Source organism: Engystomops pustulosus, chromosome 6, assembly GCF_040894005.1.
Source record: "Engystomops pustulosus chromosome 6, aEngPut4.maternal, whole genome shotgun sequence".
NCBI lineage: Eukaryota > Metazoa > Chordata > Amphibia > Anura > Leptodactylidae > Engystomops > Engystomops pustulosus.
Window position 1 is genome coordinate 4438253 of NC_092416.1, and position 24290 is coordinate 4462542.

The 24290-nt window shown below is 50.9% G+C and overlaps 1 protein-coding gene across 1 annotated transcript in view; it reads right to left on the reverse strand.

Moving 5' to 3' along the window:
* LOC140066235 (tyrosine-protein kinase-like otk) overlaps positions 1-22585 on the reverse strand; it is a 32763-nt gene extending 10178 nt beyond the window's left edge. The window contains exons 1-3 of the mRNA XM_072113790.1: positions 22432-22585; positions 12716-12840; positions 5707-5911 (exon numbers count right to left, since the gene is read on the reverse strand). Of these exons, the coding sequence (XP_071969891.1) occupies positions 5707-5911; positions 12716-12840; positions 22432-22492 (391 nt within the window). The 5' untranslated portion in view covers positions 22493-22585. The remainder of the gene's footprint in view (positions 1-5706; positions 5912-12715; positions 12841-22431) is intronic.
* Positions 22586-24290: the final 1705 nt, after the last annotated feature.

Consider the following 24290-nt stretch of genomic DNA (forward strand, 5'->3'; position numbering starts at 1 on the left):
CTACATACAGATTATACACCACCACTAGGGGGAGATCACTACATACAGATTATACACCACTAGGGGGAGATCACTACATACACATTATACACCACCACTAGGGGAAGATCACTACATACAGATTATACATCACCACTAGGGGGAGCTCACTACATACAGATTATACACCACCACTAGGGGGAGATCACTACATACAGATTATACACCACTAGGAGGAGATCACTACATACAGATTATACACCACCACTAGGGGGAGATCACTACATACACATTATACACCACCACTAGGGGGAGATCACTACATACACATTATACACCACCACTAGGAGGAGCTCACTACAAACACATTATACACCACCACTAGGGGGAGATCACTACATACAGATTATACACCACCACTAGGAGGAGATCACTACATACACATTATACATCACCACTAGGAGGAGATCACTACATACAGATTATACACCACCACTAGGAGGAGATCACTACATACACATTATACACCACCACTAGGGGGACATCACTACATACAGATTATACACCACCACTAGGAGGAGATCACTACATACACATTATACAACACCACTAGGAGGAGATCACTACATACAGATTATACAACACGACTAGGGGGAGATCACTACATACAGATTATACACCACCACTAGGAGGAGATCACTACATACACATTATACACCACCACTAGGAGGAGATCACTACATACAGATTATACACCACCACTAGGAGGAGATCACTACATACACATTATACATCACCACTAGGAGGAGATCACTACATACACATTATACACCACCACTAGGGGGAGATCACTACATACACATTATACACCACCACTAGGGGGAGATCACTACATACAGATTATACACCACCACTAGGAGGAGATCACTACATACACATTATACATCACCACTAGGAGGAGATCACTACATACAGATTATACACCACCACTAGGAGGAGATCACTACATACACATTATACACCACCACTAGGGGGACATCACTACATACAGATTATACACCACCACTAGGAGGAGATCACTACATACACATTATACAACACCACTAGGAGGAGATCACTACATACAGATTATACAACACGACTAGGGGGAGATCACTACATACAGATTATACACCACCACTAGGAGGAGATCACTACATACACATTATACACCACCACTAGGAGGAGATCACTACATACAGATTATACACCACCACTAGGAGGAGATCACTACATACACATTATACATCACCACTAGGGGGAGATCACTACATACACATTATACACCACCACTAGAGGGAGATCACTACATACACATTATACACCACCACTAGGGGGAGATCACTACATACATATTATACACCACCACTAGGGGGAGATCACTACATACAGATTATACACCACCACTAGGGGGAGATCACTACATACAGATTATACACCACCACTAGGGGGAGATCACTACATACAGATTATACACCACCACTAGGAGGAGATCACTACATACACATTATACATCACCACTAGGAGGAGATCACTACATACAGATTATACACCACCACTAGGAGGAGCTCACTACATACACATTATACACCACCACTAGGAGGAGATCACTACATACACATTATACACCACCACTAGGGGGAGATCACTACATACAGATTATACACCACCACTAGGGGGAGATCACTACATACATATTATACACCACCACTAGGGGGAGATCACTACATACAGATTATACACCACCACTAGGAGGAGATCACTACATACAGATTATACACCACCACTAGGGGTAGATCACTACATACACATTATACACCACCACTAGGAGGAGATCACTACATACAGATTATACACCACCACTAGGGGGAGATCACTACATACACATACACCACCACTAAGAGGAGATCACTACATACAGATTATACACCACCACTAAGAGGAGATCACTACATACAGATTATACACCACCACTAGGGGGAGATCACTACATACACATTATACACCACCACTAGGAGGAGATCACTACATACACATTATACACCACCACTAGGAGAAGATCACTACATACAGATTATACACCACCACTAGGGGGAGATCACAACATACACATTATACACCACCACTAGGGGGAGATCACTACATACACATTATACACCACCACTAAGAGGAGATCACTACATACACATTATACACCACCACTAAGAGGAGATCACTACATACACATTATACACCACCACTAGGAGGAGATCACTACATACACATTATACACCACCACTAAGAGGAGATCACTACATACACATTATACACCACCACTAAGAGGAGATCACTACATACACATTATACACCACCACTAAGAGGAGATCACTACATACACATTATACACCACCACTAGGAGGAGATCACTACATACAGATTATACACCACCACTAGGGGGAGATCACTACATACAGATTATACACCACCACTAGGGGGAGATCACTACATACAGATTATACACCACCACTAGGAGGAGATCACTACATACACATTATACATCACCACTAGGGGGAGATCACTACATACACATTATACACCACCACTAGGGGGAGATCACTACATACACATTATACACCACAACTAGGGGGAGATCACTACATACACATTATACACCACCACTAGGGAGAGATCACTACATACAGATTATACACCACCACTAGGGGGAAATCACTACATACACATTATACATCACCACTAGGAGGAGATCACTACATACACATTATACACCACCACTAGGGGGAGATCACTACATACACATTATACACCACCACTAGGAGGAGCTCACTACAAACACATTATACACCACCACTAGGGGGAGATCACTACATACAGATTATACACCACCACTAGGAGGAGATCACTACATACACATTATACATCACCACTAGGGGGAGATCACTACATACACATTATACACCACCACTAGGGGGAGATCACTACATACACATTATACACCACCACTAGGGGGAGATCACTACATACATATTATACACCACCACTAGGGAGAGATCACTACATACAGATTATACACCACCACTAGGGGGAGATCACTACATACACATTATACATCACCACTAGGAGGAGATCACTACATACACATTATACACCACCACTAGGAGGAGATCACTACATACAGATTATACACCACCACTAGGGGGAGATCACTACATACAGATTATACACCACCACTAGGGGGAGATCACTACATACAGATTATACACCACCACTAGGAGGAGATCACTACATACACATTATACATCACCACTAGGAGGAGATCACTACATACAGATTATACACCACCACTAGGGGGAGATCACTACATACACATTATACACCACCACTAGGAGGAGATCACTACATACACATTATACACCACCACTAGGAGGAGATCACTACATACAGATTATACATCACCACTAAGAGGAGATCACTACATACAGATTATACATCACCACTAGGAGGAGATCACTACATACAGATTATACACCACCACTAGGAGGAGATCACTACATACACATTATACACCACCACTAGGAGGAGATCACTACATACACATTATACACCACCACTAGGAGGAGATCACTACATACACATTATACACCACCACTAGGAGGAGATCACTACATACACATTATACACCACCACTAGGAGGAGCTCACTACATACACATTATACACCACCACTAGGGGGAGATCACTACATACACATTGTACACCACCACTAGGGGGAGATCACTACATACACATTATACACCATCACTAGGAGGAGCTCACTACATACACATTATACACCACCACTAGGAGGAGCTCACTACATACACATTATACACCACCACTAGGAGGAGCTCACTACATACAGGTTATACACCACCACTAGGGGGAGATCACTACATACACATTATACACCACCACTAGGGGGAGATCACTACATACAGATTATACACCACCATTAGGGGGAGAGCACTACATACAGATTATACACCACCACTAGGGGGAGATCACTACATACACATTATACACCACCACTAGGAGGAGATCACTAAATACAGATTATACACCACCACTAGGAGGAGATCACTACATACAGATTATACACCACCACTAGGAGGAGATCACTACATACAGATTATACACCACCACTAGGAGGAGATCACTACATACACATTATACACCACCACTAGGAGGAGATCACTACATACAGATTATACACCACCACTAGGAGGAGATCACTACATACAGATTATACACCACCACTAGGGGGAGATCACTACATACACATTATACACCACCACTAGGGGGAGATCACTACATACAGATTATACACCACCACTAGGAGGAGATCACTACATACACATTATACACCACCGCTAGGGGGAGATCACTACATACACATTATACACCACTACTAGGGGGAGATCACTACATACAGATTATACACCACCACTAGGGGGAGCTCACTACATACATATTATACACCACCACTAGGGGGAGATCACTACATACAGATTATACACCACCACTAGGGGGAGATCACTACATACAGATTAAACAACACCACTAGGGGGAGATCACTACATACAGATTATACATCACCACTAGGGGGAGATCACTACATACAGATTATACACCACCACTAGGGGGAGCTCACTACATACACATTATACACCACCACTAGGAGGAGCTCACTACATACAGATTATGCACCACCACTAGGAGGGGATCACTACATACAGATTATACACCACCACTAGGGGGAGATCACTACATACAGATTATACACCACCACTAGGGGGAGATCACTACATACACATTATACACCACCACTAGGGGGAGCTCACTACATACAGATTATACACCACCACTAGGAGGAGATCACTACATACACATTATACACCACCACTAGGGGGAGATCACTACATACACATTATACACCACCACTAGGGGGAGATCACTACATACACATTATACACCACCACTAGGAGGAGCTCACTACATACAGATTATACACCACCACTAGGGGGAGATCACTACATACACATTATACACCACTAGTTATAGATAATCTGATCTTCTCAGGCTCCTCCTTCCTTCTATGGATCCCAATGGGCTCTAGTGACATGTAACACTAATAATCTTGTGCTTCCTTTGCCCTTTAGATAAGAGACGTCTGTGATGCCCCCGGCGCCTCCGCCTGGAGCTGATCTGCGCGGTCACTGCCCCTGACAAGACCCAGGATGGAGGAAATCTACCAAAATCTGACTATTTTATCCAAATCACATGTCACATGACCTGGGCAGGGGGAGGGGCCGAGACATTCACAATAAGAGAACAGGCGGAATCCCCGGCCCCATCCGTTACAATGTATCAGCCAGAGAACAGTCCAGACACTTTGCATCAAAAAGTAACAGATACAGTTCCCATTCACTCAACGCTGCCCCACCACTACTCTCCCCCGGGGCATGACCACTGCCCCTCTACTGCTCACCCCAGGTGCGTCCCCTGCCCCACCACTACTCTCCCCCGGGGCATGACCACTGCCCCTCTACTGCTCACCCCAGGTGCGTCCCCTGCCCCACCACTACTCCCCCCCGGGCGCGTCCCCTGCCCCTCCGCTGCTCTGCCCCCCCGTGTGCATGCGCCTCTTACTCACAGATGACGCTGATATTGATGGGCTCCGACGCCTCCACCTCCCCGGTCCGGTTGTCGGTTCTCACGCAGCGGTACGGTCCGTTCCGCCACTCCGAGATGTCCTTCAGGTGCATGAGGAGCCGCTCATCGCTGCGAGTGATATTCACGCTGAAATACCAACATCTGAGGTACTGCGAGGAGTCCAGCGACACCCAGGACCTCATCCACTGCAACAAAACATCAGACATGGACAGTCACACTCAGTATTCTGCTGCTGGTGCAGTCACTGTGTACATACATGACATTACTTATCCTGTACTGATCCTGAGTTACATCCTGTATTATACCCCAGAGCTGCACTCACTATTCTGCTGCTGGTGCAGTCACTGTGTACATACATGACATTACTTATCCTGTACTGATACTGAGTTACATCCTGTATTATACCCCAGAGCTGCACTCACTATTCTGCTGCTGGTGCAGTCACTGTGTACATACATGACATTACTTATACTGTACTGATCCTGAGTTACATCCTGTATTATACTCCAGAGCTGCACTCACTATTCTGCTGCTGGTGCAGTCACTGTGTACATACATGACATTACTTATCCTGTACTGATCCTGAGTTACATCCTGTATTATACTCCAGAGCTGCACTCACTATTCTGCTGCTGGTGCAGTCACTGTGTACATACATGACATTACTTATCCTGTACTGATCCTGAGTTACATCCTGTATTATACCCCAGAGCTGCACTCACTATTCTGCTGCTGGTGCAGTCACTGTGTACATACATGACATTACTTATCCTGTACTGATCCTGAGTTACATCCTGTATTATACCCCAGAGCTGCACTCACTATTCTGCTGCTGGTGCAGTCACTGTGTACATACATGACATTACTTATCCTGTACTGATCCTGAGTTACATCCTGTATTATTCCCCAGAGCTGCGCTCACTATTCTGCTGAAGGAGTCATACACTTAGCAATTTACTTGAGGCATGGAAAGGGTTAACTTAAACTAGTTGATGTAATGGAATAATCAGTCAGGTGGATCCAGTAATGCGGCTGGACCGGTTTCTCAGGACATTATGGTTTCTGCTGTGGTCGGTTTCATGAGGTTACGACGTCTTGGGCTGAACATCAGGAAGAACAACATTTCTGCTCTTTGTTCTGTGGAAAGCTGAGTGACCACCAATATGGCTGCTATTAGGACCCTGGATGCTGGTTCTGATCCGAATAGCGCTCTATGGCACTCACATATAGCAGCAGAGGCAATGGTTACTCAGCTTTCACAATAAGGAGGCAGAATTAAGAGTTCTGCTCTGAGGCAACACCAAACAATACCAGGCCGGTGCCCAACAATAGAGCTGTGCGCTCTAATCCCTCCTCCCCCTGTCAGCAGCGTGCGCTCTAATCCCTCCTCCCCCTGTCAGCAGCGTGCGCTCTAATCCCTCCTCCCCCTGTCAGCAGCGTGCGCTCTAATCCCTCCTCCCCCTGTCAGCAGCGTGCGCTCTAATCCCTCCTCCCCCTGTCAGCAGCGTGCGCTCTAATCCCTCCTCCCCCTGTCAGCAGCGTGCGCTCTAATCCCTCCTCCCCCTGTCAGCAGCGTGCGCTCTAATCCCTCCTCCCCCTGTCAGCAGCGTGCGCTCTAATCCCTCCTCCCCCTGTCAGCAGCGTGCGCTCTAATCCCTCCTCCCCCTGTCAGCAGCGTGCGCTCTAATCCCTCCTCCCCCTGTCAGCAGCGTGCGCTCTAATCCCTCCTCCCCCTGTCAGCAGCGTGCGCTCTAATCCCTCCTCCCCCTGTCAGCAGCGTGCGCTCTAATCCCTCCTCCCCCTGTCAGCAGCGTGCGCTCTAATCCCTCCTCCCCCTGTCAGCAGCGTGCGCTCTAATCCCTCCTCCCCCTGTCAGCAGCGTGCGCTCTAATCCCTCCTCCTCCTGTCAGCAGCGTGCGCTCTAATCCCTCCTCCTCCTGTCAGCAGCGTGCGCTCTAATCCCTCCTCCTCCTGTCAGCAGCGTGCGCTCTAATCCCTCCTCCCCGTCAGCAGCGTGCGCTCTAATCCCTCCTCCTCCTGTCAGCAGCGTGCGCTCTAATCCCTCCTCCCCCTGTCAGCAGCGTGCGCTCTAATCCCTCCTCCTCCTGTCAGCAGCGTGCGCTCTAATCCCTCCTCCTCCTGTCAGCAGCGTGCGCTCTAATCCCTCCTCCTCCTGTCAGCAGCGTGCGCTCTAATCCCTCCTCCTCCTGTCAGCAGCGTGCGCTCTAATCCCTCCAGCCCGTCTCTTTAGAGCTTGGTTTTGGAGCTGCATCAGAAGGGAAGAGACGGCGCTGCGGAGCGAGACCGCGTGTAATTGTATTTGCTTTTCATTTTACAAGTGAAACTTTCTGTTCTTTCTTTGTTTAGTTGAAAATAAACATTTTCTAATAAAAATCAGAGATTATTCCCAGGAAGAGAGAAGGGCAAAAGAGCCGGGCCCCGAGCAGGGAGAGCCGGGCACGAGGGGAGGGGAGGTCGCAGGGAGAGCCGGGCACGAGGGGAGGGGAGGTCGCAGGGAGAGCCGGGCACGAGGGGAGGGGAGGTCGCAGGGAGAGCCGGGCACGAGGGGAGGGGAGGTCGCAGGGAGAGCCGGGCACGAGGGGAGGGGAGGTCGCAGGGAGAGCCGGGCACGAGGGGAGGGGAGGTCGCAGGGAGAGCCGGGCACGAGGGGAGGGGAGGTCGCAGGGAGAGCCGGGCACGAGGGGAGGGGAGGTCGCAGGGAGAGCCGGGCACGAGGGGAGGGGAGGTCGCAGGGAGAGCCGGGCACGAGGGGAGGGGAGGTCGCAGGGAGAGCCGGGCACGAGGGGAGGGGAGGTCGCAGGGAGAGCCGGGCACGAGGGGAGGGGAGGTCGCAGGGAGAGCCGGGCACGAGGGGAGGGGAGGTCGCAGGGAGAGCCGGGCACGAGGGGAGGGGAGGTCGCAGGGAGAGCCGGGCACGAGGGGAGGGGAGGTCGCAGGGAGAGCCGGGCACGAGGGGAGGGGAGGTCGCAGGGAGAGCCGGGCACGAGGGGAGGGGAGGTCGCAGGGAGAGCCGGGCACGAGGGGAGGGGAGGTCGCAGGGAGAGCCGGGCACGAGGGGAGGGGAGGTCGCAGGGAGAGCCGGGCACGAGGGGAGGGGAGGTCGCAGGGAGAGCCGGGCACGAGGGGAGGGGAGGTCGCAGGGAGAGCCGGGCACGAGGGGAGGGGAGGTCGCAGGGAGAGCCGGGCACGAGGGGAGGGGAGGTCGCAGGGAGAGCCGGGCACGAGGGGAGGGGAGGTCGCAGGGAGAGCCGGGCACGAGGGGAGGGGAGGTCGCAGGGAGAGCCGGGCACGAGGGGAGGGGAGGTCGCAGGGAGAGCCGGGCACGAGGGGAGGGGAGGTCGCAGGGAGAGCCGGGCACGAGGGGAGGGGAGGTCGCAGGGAGAGCCGGGCACGAGGGGAGGGGAGGTCGCAGGGAGAGCCGGGCACGAGGGGAGGGGAGGTCGCAGGGAGAGCCGGGCACGAGGGGAGGGGAGGTCGCAGGGAGAGCCCGGCACGAGGGGAGGGGAGGTCGCAGGGAGAGCCCGGCACGAGGGGAGGGGAGGTCGCAGGGAGAGCCCGGCACGAGGGGAGGGGAGGTCGCAGGGAGAGCCCGGCACGAGGGGAGGGGAGGTCGCAGGGAGAGCCCGGCACGAGGGGAGGGGAGGTCGCAGGGAGAGCCCGGCACGAGGGGAGGGGAGGTCGCAGGGAGAGCCCGGCACGAGGGGAGGGGAGGTCGCAGGGAGAGCCCGGCACGAGGGGAGGGGAGGTCGCAGGGAGAGCCGGGCACGAGGGGAGGGGAGGTCGCAGGGAGAGCCGGGCACGAGGGGAGGGGAGGTCGCAGGGAGAGCCGGGCACGAGGGGAGGGGAGGTCGCAGGGAGAGCCGGGCACGAGGGGAGGGGAGGTCGCAGGGAGAGCCGGGCACGAGGGGAGGGGAGGTCGCAGGGAGAGCCGGGCACGAGGGGAGGGGAGGTCGCAGGGAGAGCCGGGCACGAGGGGAGGGGAGGTCGCAGGGAGAGCCGGGCACGAGGGGAGGGGAGGTCGCAGGGAGAGCCGGGCACGAGGGGAGGGGAGGTCGCAGGGAGAGCCGGGCACGAGGGGAGGGGAGGTCGCAGGGAGAGCCGGGCACGAGGGGAGGGGAGGTCGCAGGGAGAGCCGGGCACGAGGGGAGGGGAGGTCGCAGGGAGAGCCGGGCACGAGGGGAGGGGAGGTCGCAGGGAGAGCCGGGCACGAGGGGAGGGGAGGTGGCAGGGAGAGCCGGGCACGAGGGGAGGGGAGGTGGCAGGGAGAGCCGGGCACGAGGGGAGGGGAGGTGGCAGGGAGAGCCGGGCACGAGGGGAGGGGAGGTGGCAGGGAGAGCCGGGCACGAGGGGAGGGGAGGTGGCAGGGAGAGCCGGGCACGAGGGCAGGGGAGGTGGCAGGGAGAGCCGGGCACGAGGGCAGGGGAGGTGGCAGGGAGAGCCGGGCACGAGGGCAGGGGAGGTGGCAGGGAGAGCCGGGCACGAGGGCAGGGGAGGTGGCAGGGAGAGCCGGGCACGAGGGCAGGGGAGGTGGCAGGGAGAGCCGGGCACGAGGGCAGGGGAGGTGGCAGGGAGAGCCGGGCACGAGGGCAGGGGAGGTGGCAGGGAGAGCCGGGCACGAGGGCAGGGGAGGTGGCAGGGAGAGCCGGGCACGAGGGCAGGGGAGGTGGCAGGGAGAGCCGGGCACAGGGAGGTGGCAGGGAGAGCCGGGCACAGGGAGGTGGCAGGGAGAGCCGGGCACAGGGAGGTGGCAGGGAGAGCCGGGCACAGGGAGGTGGCAGGGAGAGCCGGGCACAGGGAGGTGGCAGGGAGAGCCGGGCACAGGGAGGTCACAGGGAGAGCCGGGCACAGGGAGGTCACAGGGAGAGCCGGGCACAGGGAGGTCGCAGGGAGAGCCGGGCACAGGGAGGTCGCAGGGAGAGCCGGGCACAGGGCGGGCAGGGAGAGCCGGGCACAGGGCGGGCAGGGAGAGCCGGGCACAGGGCGGGCAGGGAGAGCCGGGCACAGGGCGGGCAGGGAGAGCCGGGCACAGGGCGGGCAGGGAGAGCCGGGCACAGGGCGGGCAGGGAGAGCCGGGCACAGGGCGGGCAGGGAGAGCCGGGCACAGGGCGGGCAGGGAGAGCCGGGCACAGGGCGGGCAGGGAGAGCCGGGCACAGGGCGGGCAGGGAGAGCCGGGCACAGGGCGGGCAGGGAGAGCCGGGCACAGGGCGGGCACGGAGAGCCGGGCACAGGGCGGGCAGGGAGAGCCGGGCACAGGCGGCTGCCTCTGTTGCAATGTGTTTGGGCAGATTAGGGCAGTGAAAATGATAATGTACAGTCACATCAGGGAGAGAGGGTGACAGCTGCAGGGTGATAACACCCTCCCCCTCCCGGATATTATACTGCTATAATGCACAGCTGCACCATGTGATCCTCTACAAACACACAGCGACATCACAGCAAACCTGACACATTGTAACGCCACAGACCGCACACACGACACACACAGCGCGCAGTATACAGACATGTGCTGTACATGTCCGACATCTGCAGCGGATTCATCCCTCCGGCACCGAGACGTCTTCTGCTCCGATTCTTTATGTTCTCAAAATCTGAGTATTCCATAATAATGTCCGCTATGTAACAATCACCCCAAGTGTATCCTACAGGAAGTATACAGCGATGCTCGTCACATACATAAAGAATTAGAGCTGAAGACGTCTCAGTGCCGGAGAGTTATATCCTTCTGTACATAACACGGACAGCGCAAGCCTCTCCTGAAATACTCTGCGCTGCTCATATCACTACATCATACATCCAACACCCCCCGTATGTACAGTGACTGCACCAGCAGCAGAATAGTGAGTGCAGCTCTGGGGTATAATACAGGATGTAACTCAGGATCAGTACAGGATAAGTAATGTCATGTATGTACACAGTGACTGCACCAGCAGCAGAATAGTGAGTGCAGCTCTGGAGTATAATACAGGATGTAACTCAGGATCAGTACAGGATAAGTAATGTCATGTATGTACACAGTGACTGCACCAGCAGCAGTATAATGAGTGCAGCTCTGGGGTATAATACAGGATGTAACTCAGGATCAGTACAGGATAAGTAATGTCATGTATGTACACAGTGACTGCACCAGCAGCAGAATAGTGAGTGCAGCTCTGGGGTATAATACAGGATGTAACTCAGGATCAGTACAGGATAAGTAATGTCATGTATGTACACAGTGACTGCACCAGCAGCAGAATAGTGAGTGCAGCTCTGGGGTATAATACAGGATGTAACTCAGGATCAGTACAGGATAAGTAATGTCATGTATGTACACAGTGACAGCACCAGCAGCAGAATAGTGAGTGCAGCTCTGGGGTATAATACAGGATGTAACTCAGGATCAGTACAGGATAAGTAATGTCATGTATGTACACAGTGACTGCACCAGCAGCAGAATAGTGAGTGCAGCTCTGGGGTATAATACAGGATGTAACTCAGGATCAGTACAGGATAAGTAATGTCATGTATGTACACAGTGACTGCACCAGCAGCAGAATAGTGAGTGCAGCTCTGGGGTATAATACAGGATGTAACTCAGGATCAGTACAGGATAAGTAATGTCATGTATGTACACAGTGACTGCACCAGCAGCAGAATAGTGAGTGCAGCTCTGGGGTATAATACAGGATGTAACTCAGGATCAGTACAGGATAAGTAATGTCATGTATGTACACAGTGACTGCACCAGCAGCAGAATAGTGAGTGCAGCTCTGGCGTATAATACAGGATGTAACTCAGGATCAGTACAGGATAAGTAATGTCATGTATGTACACAGTGACTGCACCAGCAGCAGAATAGTGAGTGCAGCTCTGGCGTATAATACAGGATGTAACTCAGGATCAGTACAGGATAAGTAATGTCATGTATGTACACAGTGACTGCACCAGCAGCAGAATAGTGAGTGCAGCTCCAGATGTAGACACTTACCCTGCTGTACTTCTGGAAGGTGTAATTCGTCATGTCATAGTCACTGTCTGACAGACACTCCAGGGTCACATCGTCGCCCTCTAGGACTGGGGCCTGTGGTCCAGATATTGTCAGTCCCGCGGAGGCTAAAAAAGAATAAAAATAGAGACTGCAATATTATATATTATATTTCATTCTAATATTACACATGAATATATACACATTATACATCACCACTAGGGGGAGCTCACTACATACACATTATACACCACCACTAGGAGGAGATCACTACATACACATTATACACCACCACTAGGGGGGGATCACTACATACACATTATACACCACCACTAGGAGGAGATCACTACATACAGATTATACACCACCACTAGGGGGAGATCACTACATACACATTATACACCACCACTAGGAGGAGATCACTACATACACATTATACACCACCACTAGGAGGAGATCACTACATACAGATTATACACCACCACTAGGAGGAGATCACTACATACACATTATACACCACCACTAGGGGGAGATCACTACATACACATTATACACCACCACTAGGGGGAGATCACTACATACAGATTATACACCACCACTAGGGGGAGATCACTACATACACATTATACACCACCACTTGGGGGAGATCACTACATACAGATTATACACCACCACTAGGAGGAGATCACTGCATACAGATTATACACCACCACTAGGAGGAGATCACTACATACACATTATACACCACCACTAGGGGGAGATCACTACATACACATTATACACCACCACTAGGGGGAGATCACTACATACAGATTATACACCACCACTAGGAGGAGATCACTACATACACATTATACACCACCACTAGGGGTAGATCACTACATACAGATTATACACCACCACTAGGGGGAGATCACTACATACAGATTATACACCACCACTAGGGGGAGATCACTACATACAGATTATACACCACCACTAGGGGGAGATCACTACATACACATTATACACCACCACTAGGGGGAGATCACTACATACAGATTATACACCACCACTAGGAGGAGATCACTACATACACATTATACACCACCACTAGGAGGAGATCACTACATACAGATTATACACCACCACTAGGAGGAGCTCACTACATACACATTATACACCACCACTAGGAGGAGATCACTACATACAGATTATACACCACCACTAGGGGGAGATCACTACATACACATTGTACACCACCACTAGGGGGAGATCACTACATACACATTATACACCACCACTAGGAGGAGATCACTACATACACATTATACACCACCACTAGGGGGAGATCACTACATACAGATTATACACCACCACTAGGGGGAGATCACTACATACACATTATACACCACCACTAGGAGGAGATCACTACATACACATTATACACCACCACTAGTGCGAGATCATTACATACAGATTATACACCACCACTAGGAGAAGATCACTACATACAGATTATACACCACCACTAGGGGGAGATCACTACATACACATTATACACCACCACTAGGAGGAGATCACTACATACACATTATACACCACCACTAGGAGGAGATCACTACATACACATTATACACCACCACTAGGAGGAGATCACTACATACACATTATACACCACCACTAGGGGGAGATCACTACATACAGATTATACACCACCACTAGGAGGAGATCACTACATATAGATTATACATCACCACTAGGGGGAGATCACTACATACACATTATACATCACCACTAGGGGGAGATCACTACATACAGATTATACACCACCACTAGGAGGAGATCACTACATACACATTATACATCACCACTAGGAGGAGATCACTACATACAGATTATACACCACCACTAGGGGGAGATCACTACATACATATTATACACCACCACTAGGGGGAGATCACTACATACACATTATATACCACCACTAGGGGGAGATCACTACATACAGATTATACACCACCACTAGGGGGAGATCACTACATACAGATTATACACCACCACTAGGTGGAGATCACTACATACAGATTATACACCACCACTAGGGGGAGATCACTACATACAGATTATACACCACCACTAGGGGGAGATCACTACATACACATTATACACCACCACTAGGAGGAGATCACTACATACACATTATACACCACCACTAGGGGGAGATCACTACATACACATTATACACCACCACTAGGAGGAGATCACTACATACACATTATACACCACCACTAGGGGGAGATCACTACATACAGATTATACACCACCACTAGGAGGAGATCACTACATACAGATTATACACCACCACTAGGAGGAGATCACTACATACAGATTATACACCACCACTAGGAGGAGATCACTACATACAGATTATACACCACCACTAGGAGGAGATCACTACATACACATTATACACCACCACTAGGGGGAGATCACTACATACAGATTATACACCACCACTAGGAGGAGATCACTACATACAGATTATACACCACCACTAGGGGGAGATCACTACATACAGATTATACACCACCACTAGGGGGAGATCACTACATACAGATTATACACCACCACTAGGGGGAGATCACTACATACACATTATACACCACCACTAGGAGGAGATCACTACATACAGATTATACACCACCACTAGGGGGAGATCACTACATACAGATTATACACCACCACTAGGGGGAGATCACTACATACACATTATACACCACCACTAGGGGGAGATCACTACATACACATTATACACCACCACTAGGAGGAGATCACTACATACAGATTATACACCACCACTAGGAGGAGATCACTACATACAGATTATACACCACCACTAGGGGGAGATCACTACATACAGATTATACACCACCACTAGGGGGAGATCACTACATACACATTATACACCACCACTAGGGGGAGATCACTACATACAGATTATACACCACCACTAGGAGGAGATCACTACATACAGATTATACACCACCACTAGGGGGAGATCACTACATACAGATTATACACCACCACTAGGGGGAGATCACTACATACACATTATACACCACCACTAGGGGGAGATCACTACATACACATTATACACCACCACTAGGAGGAGATCACTACATACAGATTATACACCACCACTAGGAGGAGATCACTACATACAGATTATACACCACCACTAGGGGGAGATCACTACATACAGATTATACACCACCACTAGGGGGAGATCACTACATACACATTATACACCACCACTAGGGGGAGATCACTACATACAGATTATACACCACCACTAGGGGGAGATCACTACATACAGATTATACACCACCACTAGGAGGAGATCACTACATACACATTATACACCACCACTAGGAGGAGATCACTACATACAGGTTATAGACCAACACTAGAGGGAGATCACTACATACACATTATACACCACCACTAGGAGGAGATCACTACATACAGATTATACACCACCACTAGGAGGAGATCACTACATACATATTATACACCACCACTAGGGGGAGATCACTACATACATATTATACACCACCACCAGGAGGAGATCACTACATACACATTATACACCACCACTAGGGGGAGATCACTACATGCACATTATACACCACCACTAGGGGGAGATCACTACATGCACATTATACACCACCACTAGGAGGAGGTCACTACATACAGATTATACACCACCACTAGGGGGAGCTCACTACATACACATTATACATCACCACTAGGAGGAGATCACTACATACACATTATACACCACCACTAGGGGGAGTTCACTACATACAGATTATACACCACCACTAGGAGGAGATCACTACATACAGATTATACACCACCACTAGGAGGAGATCACTACATACAGATTATACACCACCACTAGGAGGAGATCACTACATACAGATTATACACCACCACTAGGAGGAGATCACTACATACAGTTTATACACCACCACTAGGAGGAGATCACTACATACACATTATACACCACCACTAGGGGGAGCTCACTACATACACATTATACATCACCACTAGGAGGAGATCACTACATACACATTATACACCACCACTAGGAGGAGATCACTACATACAGATTATACACCACCACTAGGAGATCACTACATACACATTATACACCACCACTAGGAGATCACTACATACACATTATACACCACCACTAGGGGGAGATCACTACATACAGATTATACACCACCACTAGGAGGAGATCACTACATACACATTATACACCACCACTAGGAGGAGATCACTACATACAGATTATACACCACCACTAGGAGGAGATCACTACATACACATTATACACCACCACTAGGAGATCACTACATACACATTATACACCACCACTAGGGGGAGATCACTACATACAGATTATACACCACCACTAGTAGGAGATCACTACATACACATTATACACCACCACTAGGAGGAGATCACTACATACAGATTATACACCACCACTAGGAGGAGATCACTACATACACATTATACACCACCACTAGGAGATCACTACATACACATTATACACCACCACTAGGAGGAGATCACTACATACAGATTATACACCACCACTAGGAGGAGCTCACTACATACACATTATACACCTCCAGTAGGAGGAGATCACTACATACAGATTATACACCACCACTAGGAGGAGATCACTACATACAGATTATACACCACCACTAGGAGGAGATCACTACATACAGATTATACATCACCACTAGGAGGAGATCACTACATACAGATTATACATCACCACTAGGGGGAGATCACTGCATACAGATTATACATCACCACTAGGGGGAGATCACTGCATACAGATTATACACCACCACTAGGAGGAGATCACTACATACAGATTATACATCACCACTAGGGGGAGATCACTACATACAGATTATACACCACCACTAGGAGGAGATCACTACATACAGATTATACACCACCACTAGGAGGAGATCACTACATACAGATTATACACCACCACTAGGAGGAGATCACTACATACAGATTATACACCACCACTAGGAGGAGATCACTACATACAGATTATACACCACCACTAGGGGGAGATCACTACATACACATTATACACCACCACTAGAGGGAGATCACTACATACACATTATACACCACCACTAGGAGGAGATCACTACATACACATTATACACCACCACTAGGAGGAGATCACTACATACAGATTATACACCACCACTAGGGGGAGCTCACTGCATACACATTATACACCACCACTAGGAGGAGATCACTACATACACATTATACACCACCACTAGGGGGAGATCACTACATACACATTATACACCACCACTAGGAGGAGATCACTACATACACATTATACACCACCACTAGGGGGAGATCACTACATACACATTATACACCACCACTAGGAGGAGATCACTACATACAGATTATACACCACCACTAGGAGGAGATCACTACATACAGATTATACACCACCACTAGGGGGAGATCACTACATACACATTATACACCACCACTAGGGGGAGATCACTACATACAGATTATACACCACCACTAGGGGGAGATCACTACATACAGATTATACACCACCACTAGGAGGAGATCACTACATACAGATTATACACCACCACTAGGAGGAGATCACTACATACAGATTATACATCACCACTAGGAGGAGATCACTACATACACATTATACACCACCACTAGGGGGAGATCACTACATACAGATTACACACCACCACTAGGGGGAGATCACTACATACAGATTATACACCACCACTAGGGGGAGATCACTACATACAGATTATACACCACAACTAGGGGGAGATCACTACATACAGATTATACACCACCACTAGAAGGAGATCACTACATACAGATTATACACCACCACTAGGAGGAGATCACTACATACAGATTATACACCACCACTAGGGGGAGATCACTACGTACAGATTATACACCACCACTAGGGGGAGATCACTACATATAGATTATACACCACCACTAGGGGGAGATCACTACATACAGATTATACACCACCACTAGGGGGAGCTCACTACATACAGATTATACACCACCACTAGGGGGAGCTCACTACATACACATTATACACCACCACTAGGGGGAGCTCACTACATACACATTATACACCACCACTAGGAGGAGATCACTACATACACATTATACACCATCACTAGGAGGAGATCACTACATACACATTATACACCACCACTAGGGGGAGCTCACTACATACACATTATACACCACCACTAGGAGGAGATCACTACATACACATTATACACCATCACTAGGGGGAGATCACTACATACAGATTATACACCACCACCAGGAGGAGATCACTACATACACATTATACACCACCACTAGGAGGAGATCACTACATACACATTATACACCACCACTAGGGGGAGATCACTACATACAGATTATACACCACCACTAGGGGGAGATCACTACATACAGATTATACACCACCACTAGGGGGAGATCACTACATACACATTATACACCACCACTAGGGGGAGCTCACTACATACAGGTTATACACCACCACTAGGAGGAGATCACTACATACACATTATACACCACCACTAGGAGGAGATCACTACATACACATTATACACCACCACTAGGGGGAGATCACTACATACAGATTATACACCACCACTAGGAGGAGATCACTACATACAGATTATACACCATCACTAGGGGGAGATCACTACATACACATTATACACCACCACTAGGGGGAGATCACTACATACACATTATACACCACCACTAGGAGGAGATCACTACATACACATTATACACCACCACTAGGAGGAGATCACTACATACACATTATACACCACCACTAGGGGGAGATCACTACATACACATTATACACCACCACTAGGGGGAGATCACTACATACAGGTTATACAGCCAGCACTACGGCACCATACAGCTGGCTGTCAGTGAATGGTGACATATTTTTACCCCCAGAGGGTGGGAGTCTAGTACAGATAGAGACCTCAGTGTGTAACAAGCCTCATCCAAACTTGTAACAATGTTTCTATTAATGTTGTTATCACACAAAGGAAACTTAGGTCCAATCTCCATCAACTCCATAGAGATTATGCGCGACCGTTAGTCTGATGGATTGGCCAGGGATCGGTAGGACCCCTCATTTTCGCCATCTGTGGGGGTCTCTGAGACCCCCACTGATCAGTAAGTTAGGCCCTCTTCCGTGGATAGGGCATAACTTTCCTTCGTGGGAAAACCCCTTTAAGCTATAAACTGGACTCTGCTCCGTCTGTGTGATTAGGGAAGAGTACGGGGAAGGTCTCCTGGGGGAGCAGAGGCCCCAGTGAGCTGCACTGTCCGGGCTGAGCCTTAATATACAGTAGATTTATTCCCCGGCCCCTTGTGCATCCCTCACCTGCTACGGGCCCCTTGTGCCGCCTTCAACCTCTCCCTTTTTTCCTGCCCCGCGCCCCCTTGTGCCGCCCCTTTCTCCTGCCCCGCGCCCCCTTGTGCCGCCCCTTTCTCCTGCCCCGTGCCGCCCCCTTTGGCCTTCTCCTGCCCCGCGCCCCCTTTGGCCCTCTCCTGCCCCGCGCCCCCTTTGGCCCTCTCCTGCCCCGCGCCCCCTTTGGCCCTCTCCTGCCCCGCGCCCCCTTTGGCCCTCTCCTGCCCCGCGCCCCCTTTGGCCCTCTCCTGCCCCGCGCCCCCTTTGGCCCTCTCCTGCCCCGCGCCCCCTTTGGCCCTCTCCTGCCCCGCATCAGTCGTAGTTTGATCTTCTCCTGTCGGCGGTGACTTGTGCGGCTGCTGATGTCCTCACCCAGAGGCCACCGCTTCCCGCAGGATCACCGGCTCTTTTGTAGATGAAGCGGCTTCAGAGCCGGAATTAAACCAAACAGAACAAACAAGGCTCTTAGTAGGAGAAGGAAGAACCCGCAGCCTTAAAGGGAATGTACAGCGGGAAGGAGCCACACACGAATGTCTCCTAAACGTCCACGTCTTACGTCACATCCCTGCACCTGCCGCCAGAACATAAGAGACCCCGGGCATCGGGAGGACAGCAGCCCCCCCCCCCCCTCACCCACAAATTCTGCTGCCCCATCCCCTCCCTCCTCTGGGCACCGCAGTAACTAATGACCGTGCCTGGGGTCTAGGTCTGGGACACAGACGGATCAGCATTGTCCTGCTTGCTGTCAGTGAGTGGAAGCTTTTAGATTTCTGGTAACTGAGGATCTGTTACAATTGCACCAGGATGAGCCATTGTTATAAGAGGAAGCGCGTCCCATGACGAGAGCGGCCGGAGGGTAAACAGGAAGAACGCGCCACGCCCGACCCGTGCCCTAAATACCCCAGACAGGACACGCAGGGACACACCCCGACACATTGATACCCCAGGTGGAGGGCGCCACTGAGCATCCAATGAGATGGCAGCGCAGCGTCTCCTACACCATGGGGGGCGCCTCAGCCGTATCCCCCCCTCCCCAGGGCGACTTTATACACCGGGAGGAGCAGGAGGCAGAACGCCCCTTTAAGAGAAGTTACATAAATCTGATCCCTCCAGGACACGTCTCCGGTTTCTCCGAGCTCAGGCAGATTCATGGATGCATCATGTTCAGGCAGGATTGGAGTTGTAGCCCTGTCACTAGTGAAGACGCCCACAGTGCGGAGAACTGGGGGTCTCCGATATCCTGGAAGACGTCCAATTATAGGACCCCCCAAGTCACCCAGCTTTCTCCTCTCCTCCTATACAGTCCAGGTTGGAAGTTCCTCTTTAACCCCTTAGATTTAACACCCAGCTTTCCCAACTCCTGAAAGGCAGATACGGTAGTGATGAGACTCCTCCTCTATCAGGACATCAGAGTAGTCGCTCCTCTGGATTATCGGAGGCCCCTGTTTATCTCCTACAGTTACCCAGCTTTTCCAGACCCCTGAAAGACGTCTGTGGAGTCGCCCTTTAATTTGCACAAATTATCACCCAGCTTTTCTGATTTTCTGAAAGGCAAAGCCGTGAGCTACACATCTCCCCCTCCTCCGATATATCCGGAATCTGGAGAGGGACATAAGTGGAGTCGCACCTCTGATGCTTGGAGCCCCTATTTAACCCCTGCAGCCCTGGGAATCCCGTCACCCAGCTTTTCTGTCCTCTCCTCCTTATAAGCTGAATCTGCGGAGACGCTCCTGTGTTACGCCTCATTAGAGACCCCCTTTAACCCTTGAATTCTTACCCCGTTTTTGGGGGCAGTTTATGGGTTAAATTCTATTGATTTTTCTTAAAAATTCACATTTTCGCCGTGTAATTTGGACTTGTGCAATATAAAAGGGTAAAACGCGGGCGTCGTGGCTACAGGAGGGGCCCCATGTATGCCGGGGGCTCCAGTAAAGGGGCCACACATAACAAAGCGGGATTAACCCTTTATTAACGCAATGTGCGTTTGTAGCCAATTTTCAACGTAAAATCCACATATTATGAAGCTACAAGAGAGGAAGTCTCCAAAAACTACCAAAAAGTGTCTCAAAACAGAAATTACCCCCCGTCGTGACGTCATAACAACACACACGACGTCATAACCTGCACACACAGACTTTATATGAGAATTCCTCACCTCCAGGACTGGCGGAGGAGCAGAGCAGGGCCAGGCCCAGGACACACACCGCGGCTTTCATGCTCGCTGCTGCTTTGTTTTGCTCGGTGCGATATCTGGAGACTTCCCGGAACACATAGACACGAAACCGCAGCGCTGGACACTCCCTCAGGTACCAACTTTTCCCGGCCAATAGGAGAGCGCGCTGAGGCGCGCGTCATCAGTAGCCGGGCAGATCCGTCCCGCTCAGGGAAGGCCACGTGACTGGGCTGTGAGGGAGATCGATGGGGGACAAATCGTCCCAATCACCGCAGATATCGATCGCACACGGACGCCCGGGACAATGGCGGAGTTACTGCTACTTATGTAATTTACTTATAGAAAAATCTGATTGTTCTGTGTAACTTCTTGCGGTCACACGTGGCGTTTACATTGCGGTTTGAAACGCAAAACACAAGGTGAGGAGGAAGGGAGTCACCAGATTAGATTTCTGAAAACAAGTGCGTTTACTAAACGCCAAATCTCCTCTCCTCAGCTGCGGAGGTAAGTTACCGCTAGGTGTGAACGCCGCCATAACCCGGGAGCCCGGCCTGACACGCGGTTCTGTTGGGTTTCTGTAGTGGGGCAGCTGTAACTTTTTATTACTTTTCCGTTGTTGCTGTTTTTTGGGGTTTTGTTTATATACAAGTTTTAGAACTTTTTTTTTTTCAAAACAAAACCGAGCGAGTTCTGGACATTTTTGGAACTTTTTTTTTTTTCATGGTGCTCTTTAAGGACAACCTCAGGGTCCTCTCCAGTCCCTTCGCTCTCGTCAGGGTCCTCTCCAGTCCCTTCGCTCTCGTCAGGGTCCTCTCCAGTCCCTTCGCTCTCGTCAGGGTCCTCTCCAGTCCCTTCGCTCTCGTCAGGGTCCTCTCCAGTCCCTTCGCTCTCGTCAGGGTCCTCTCCAGTCCCTTCGCTCTCGTCAGGGTCCTCTCCAGTCCCTTCGCTCTCGTCAGGGTCCTCTCCAGTCCCTTCGCTCTCGTCAGGGTCCTCTCCAGTCCCTTCGCTCTCGTCAGGGTCCTCTCCAGTCCCTTCGCTCTCGTCAGGGTCCTCTCCAGTCCCTTCGCTCTCGTCAGGGTCCTCTCCAGTCCCTTCGCTCTCGTCAGGGTCCTCTCCAGTCCCTTCGCTCTCGTCAGGGTCCTCTCCAGTCCCTTCGCTCTCGTCAGGGTCCTCTCCAGTCCCTTCGCTCTCGTCAGGGTCCTCTCCAGTCCCTTCGCTCTCGTCAGGGTCCTCTCCAGTCCCTTCGCTCTCGTCAGGGTCCTCTCCAGTCCCTTCGCTCTCGTCAGGGTCCTCTCCAGTCCCTTCGCTCTCGTCAGGGTCCTCTCCAGTCCCTTCGCTCTCGTCAGGGTCCTCTCCAGTCCCTTCGCTCTCGTCAGGGTCCTCTCCAGTCCCTTCGCTCTCGTCAGGGTCCTCTCCAGTCCCTTCGCTCTCGTCAGGGTCCTCTCCAGTCCCTTCGCTCTCGTCAGGGTCCTCTCCAGTCCCTTCGCTCTCGTCAGGGTCCTCTCCAGTCCCTTCGCTCTCGTCAGGGTCCTCTCCAGTCCCTTCGCTCTCGTCAGGGTCCTCTCCAGTCCCTTCGCTCTCGTCAGGGTCCTCTCCAGTCCCTTCGCTCTCGTCAGGGTCCTCTCCAGTCCCTTCGCTCTCGTCAGGGTCCTCTCCAGTCCCTTCGCTCTCGTCAGGGTCCTCTCCAGTCCCTTCGCTCTCGTCAGGGTCCTCTCCAGTCCCTTCGCTCTCGTCAGGGTCCTCTCCAGTCCCTTCGCTCTCGTCAGGGTCCTCTCCAGTCCCTTCGCTCTCGTCAGGGTCCTCTCCAGTCCCTTCGCTCTCGTCAGGGTCCTCTCCAGTCC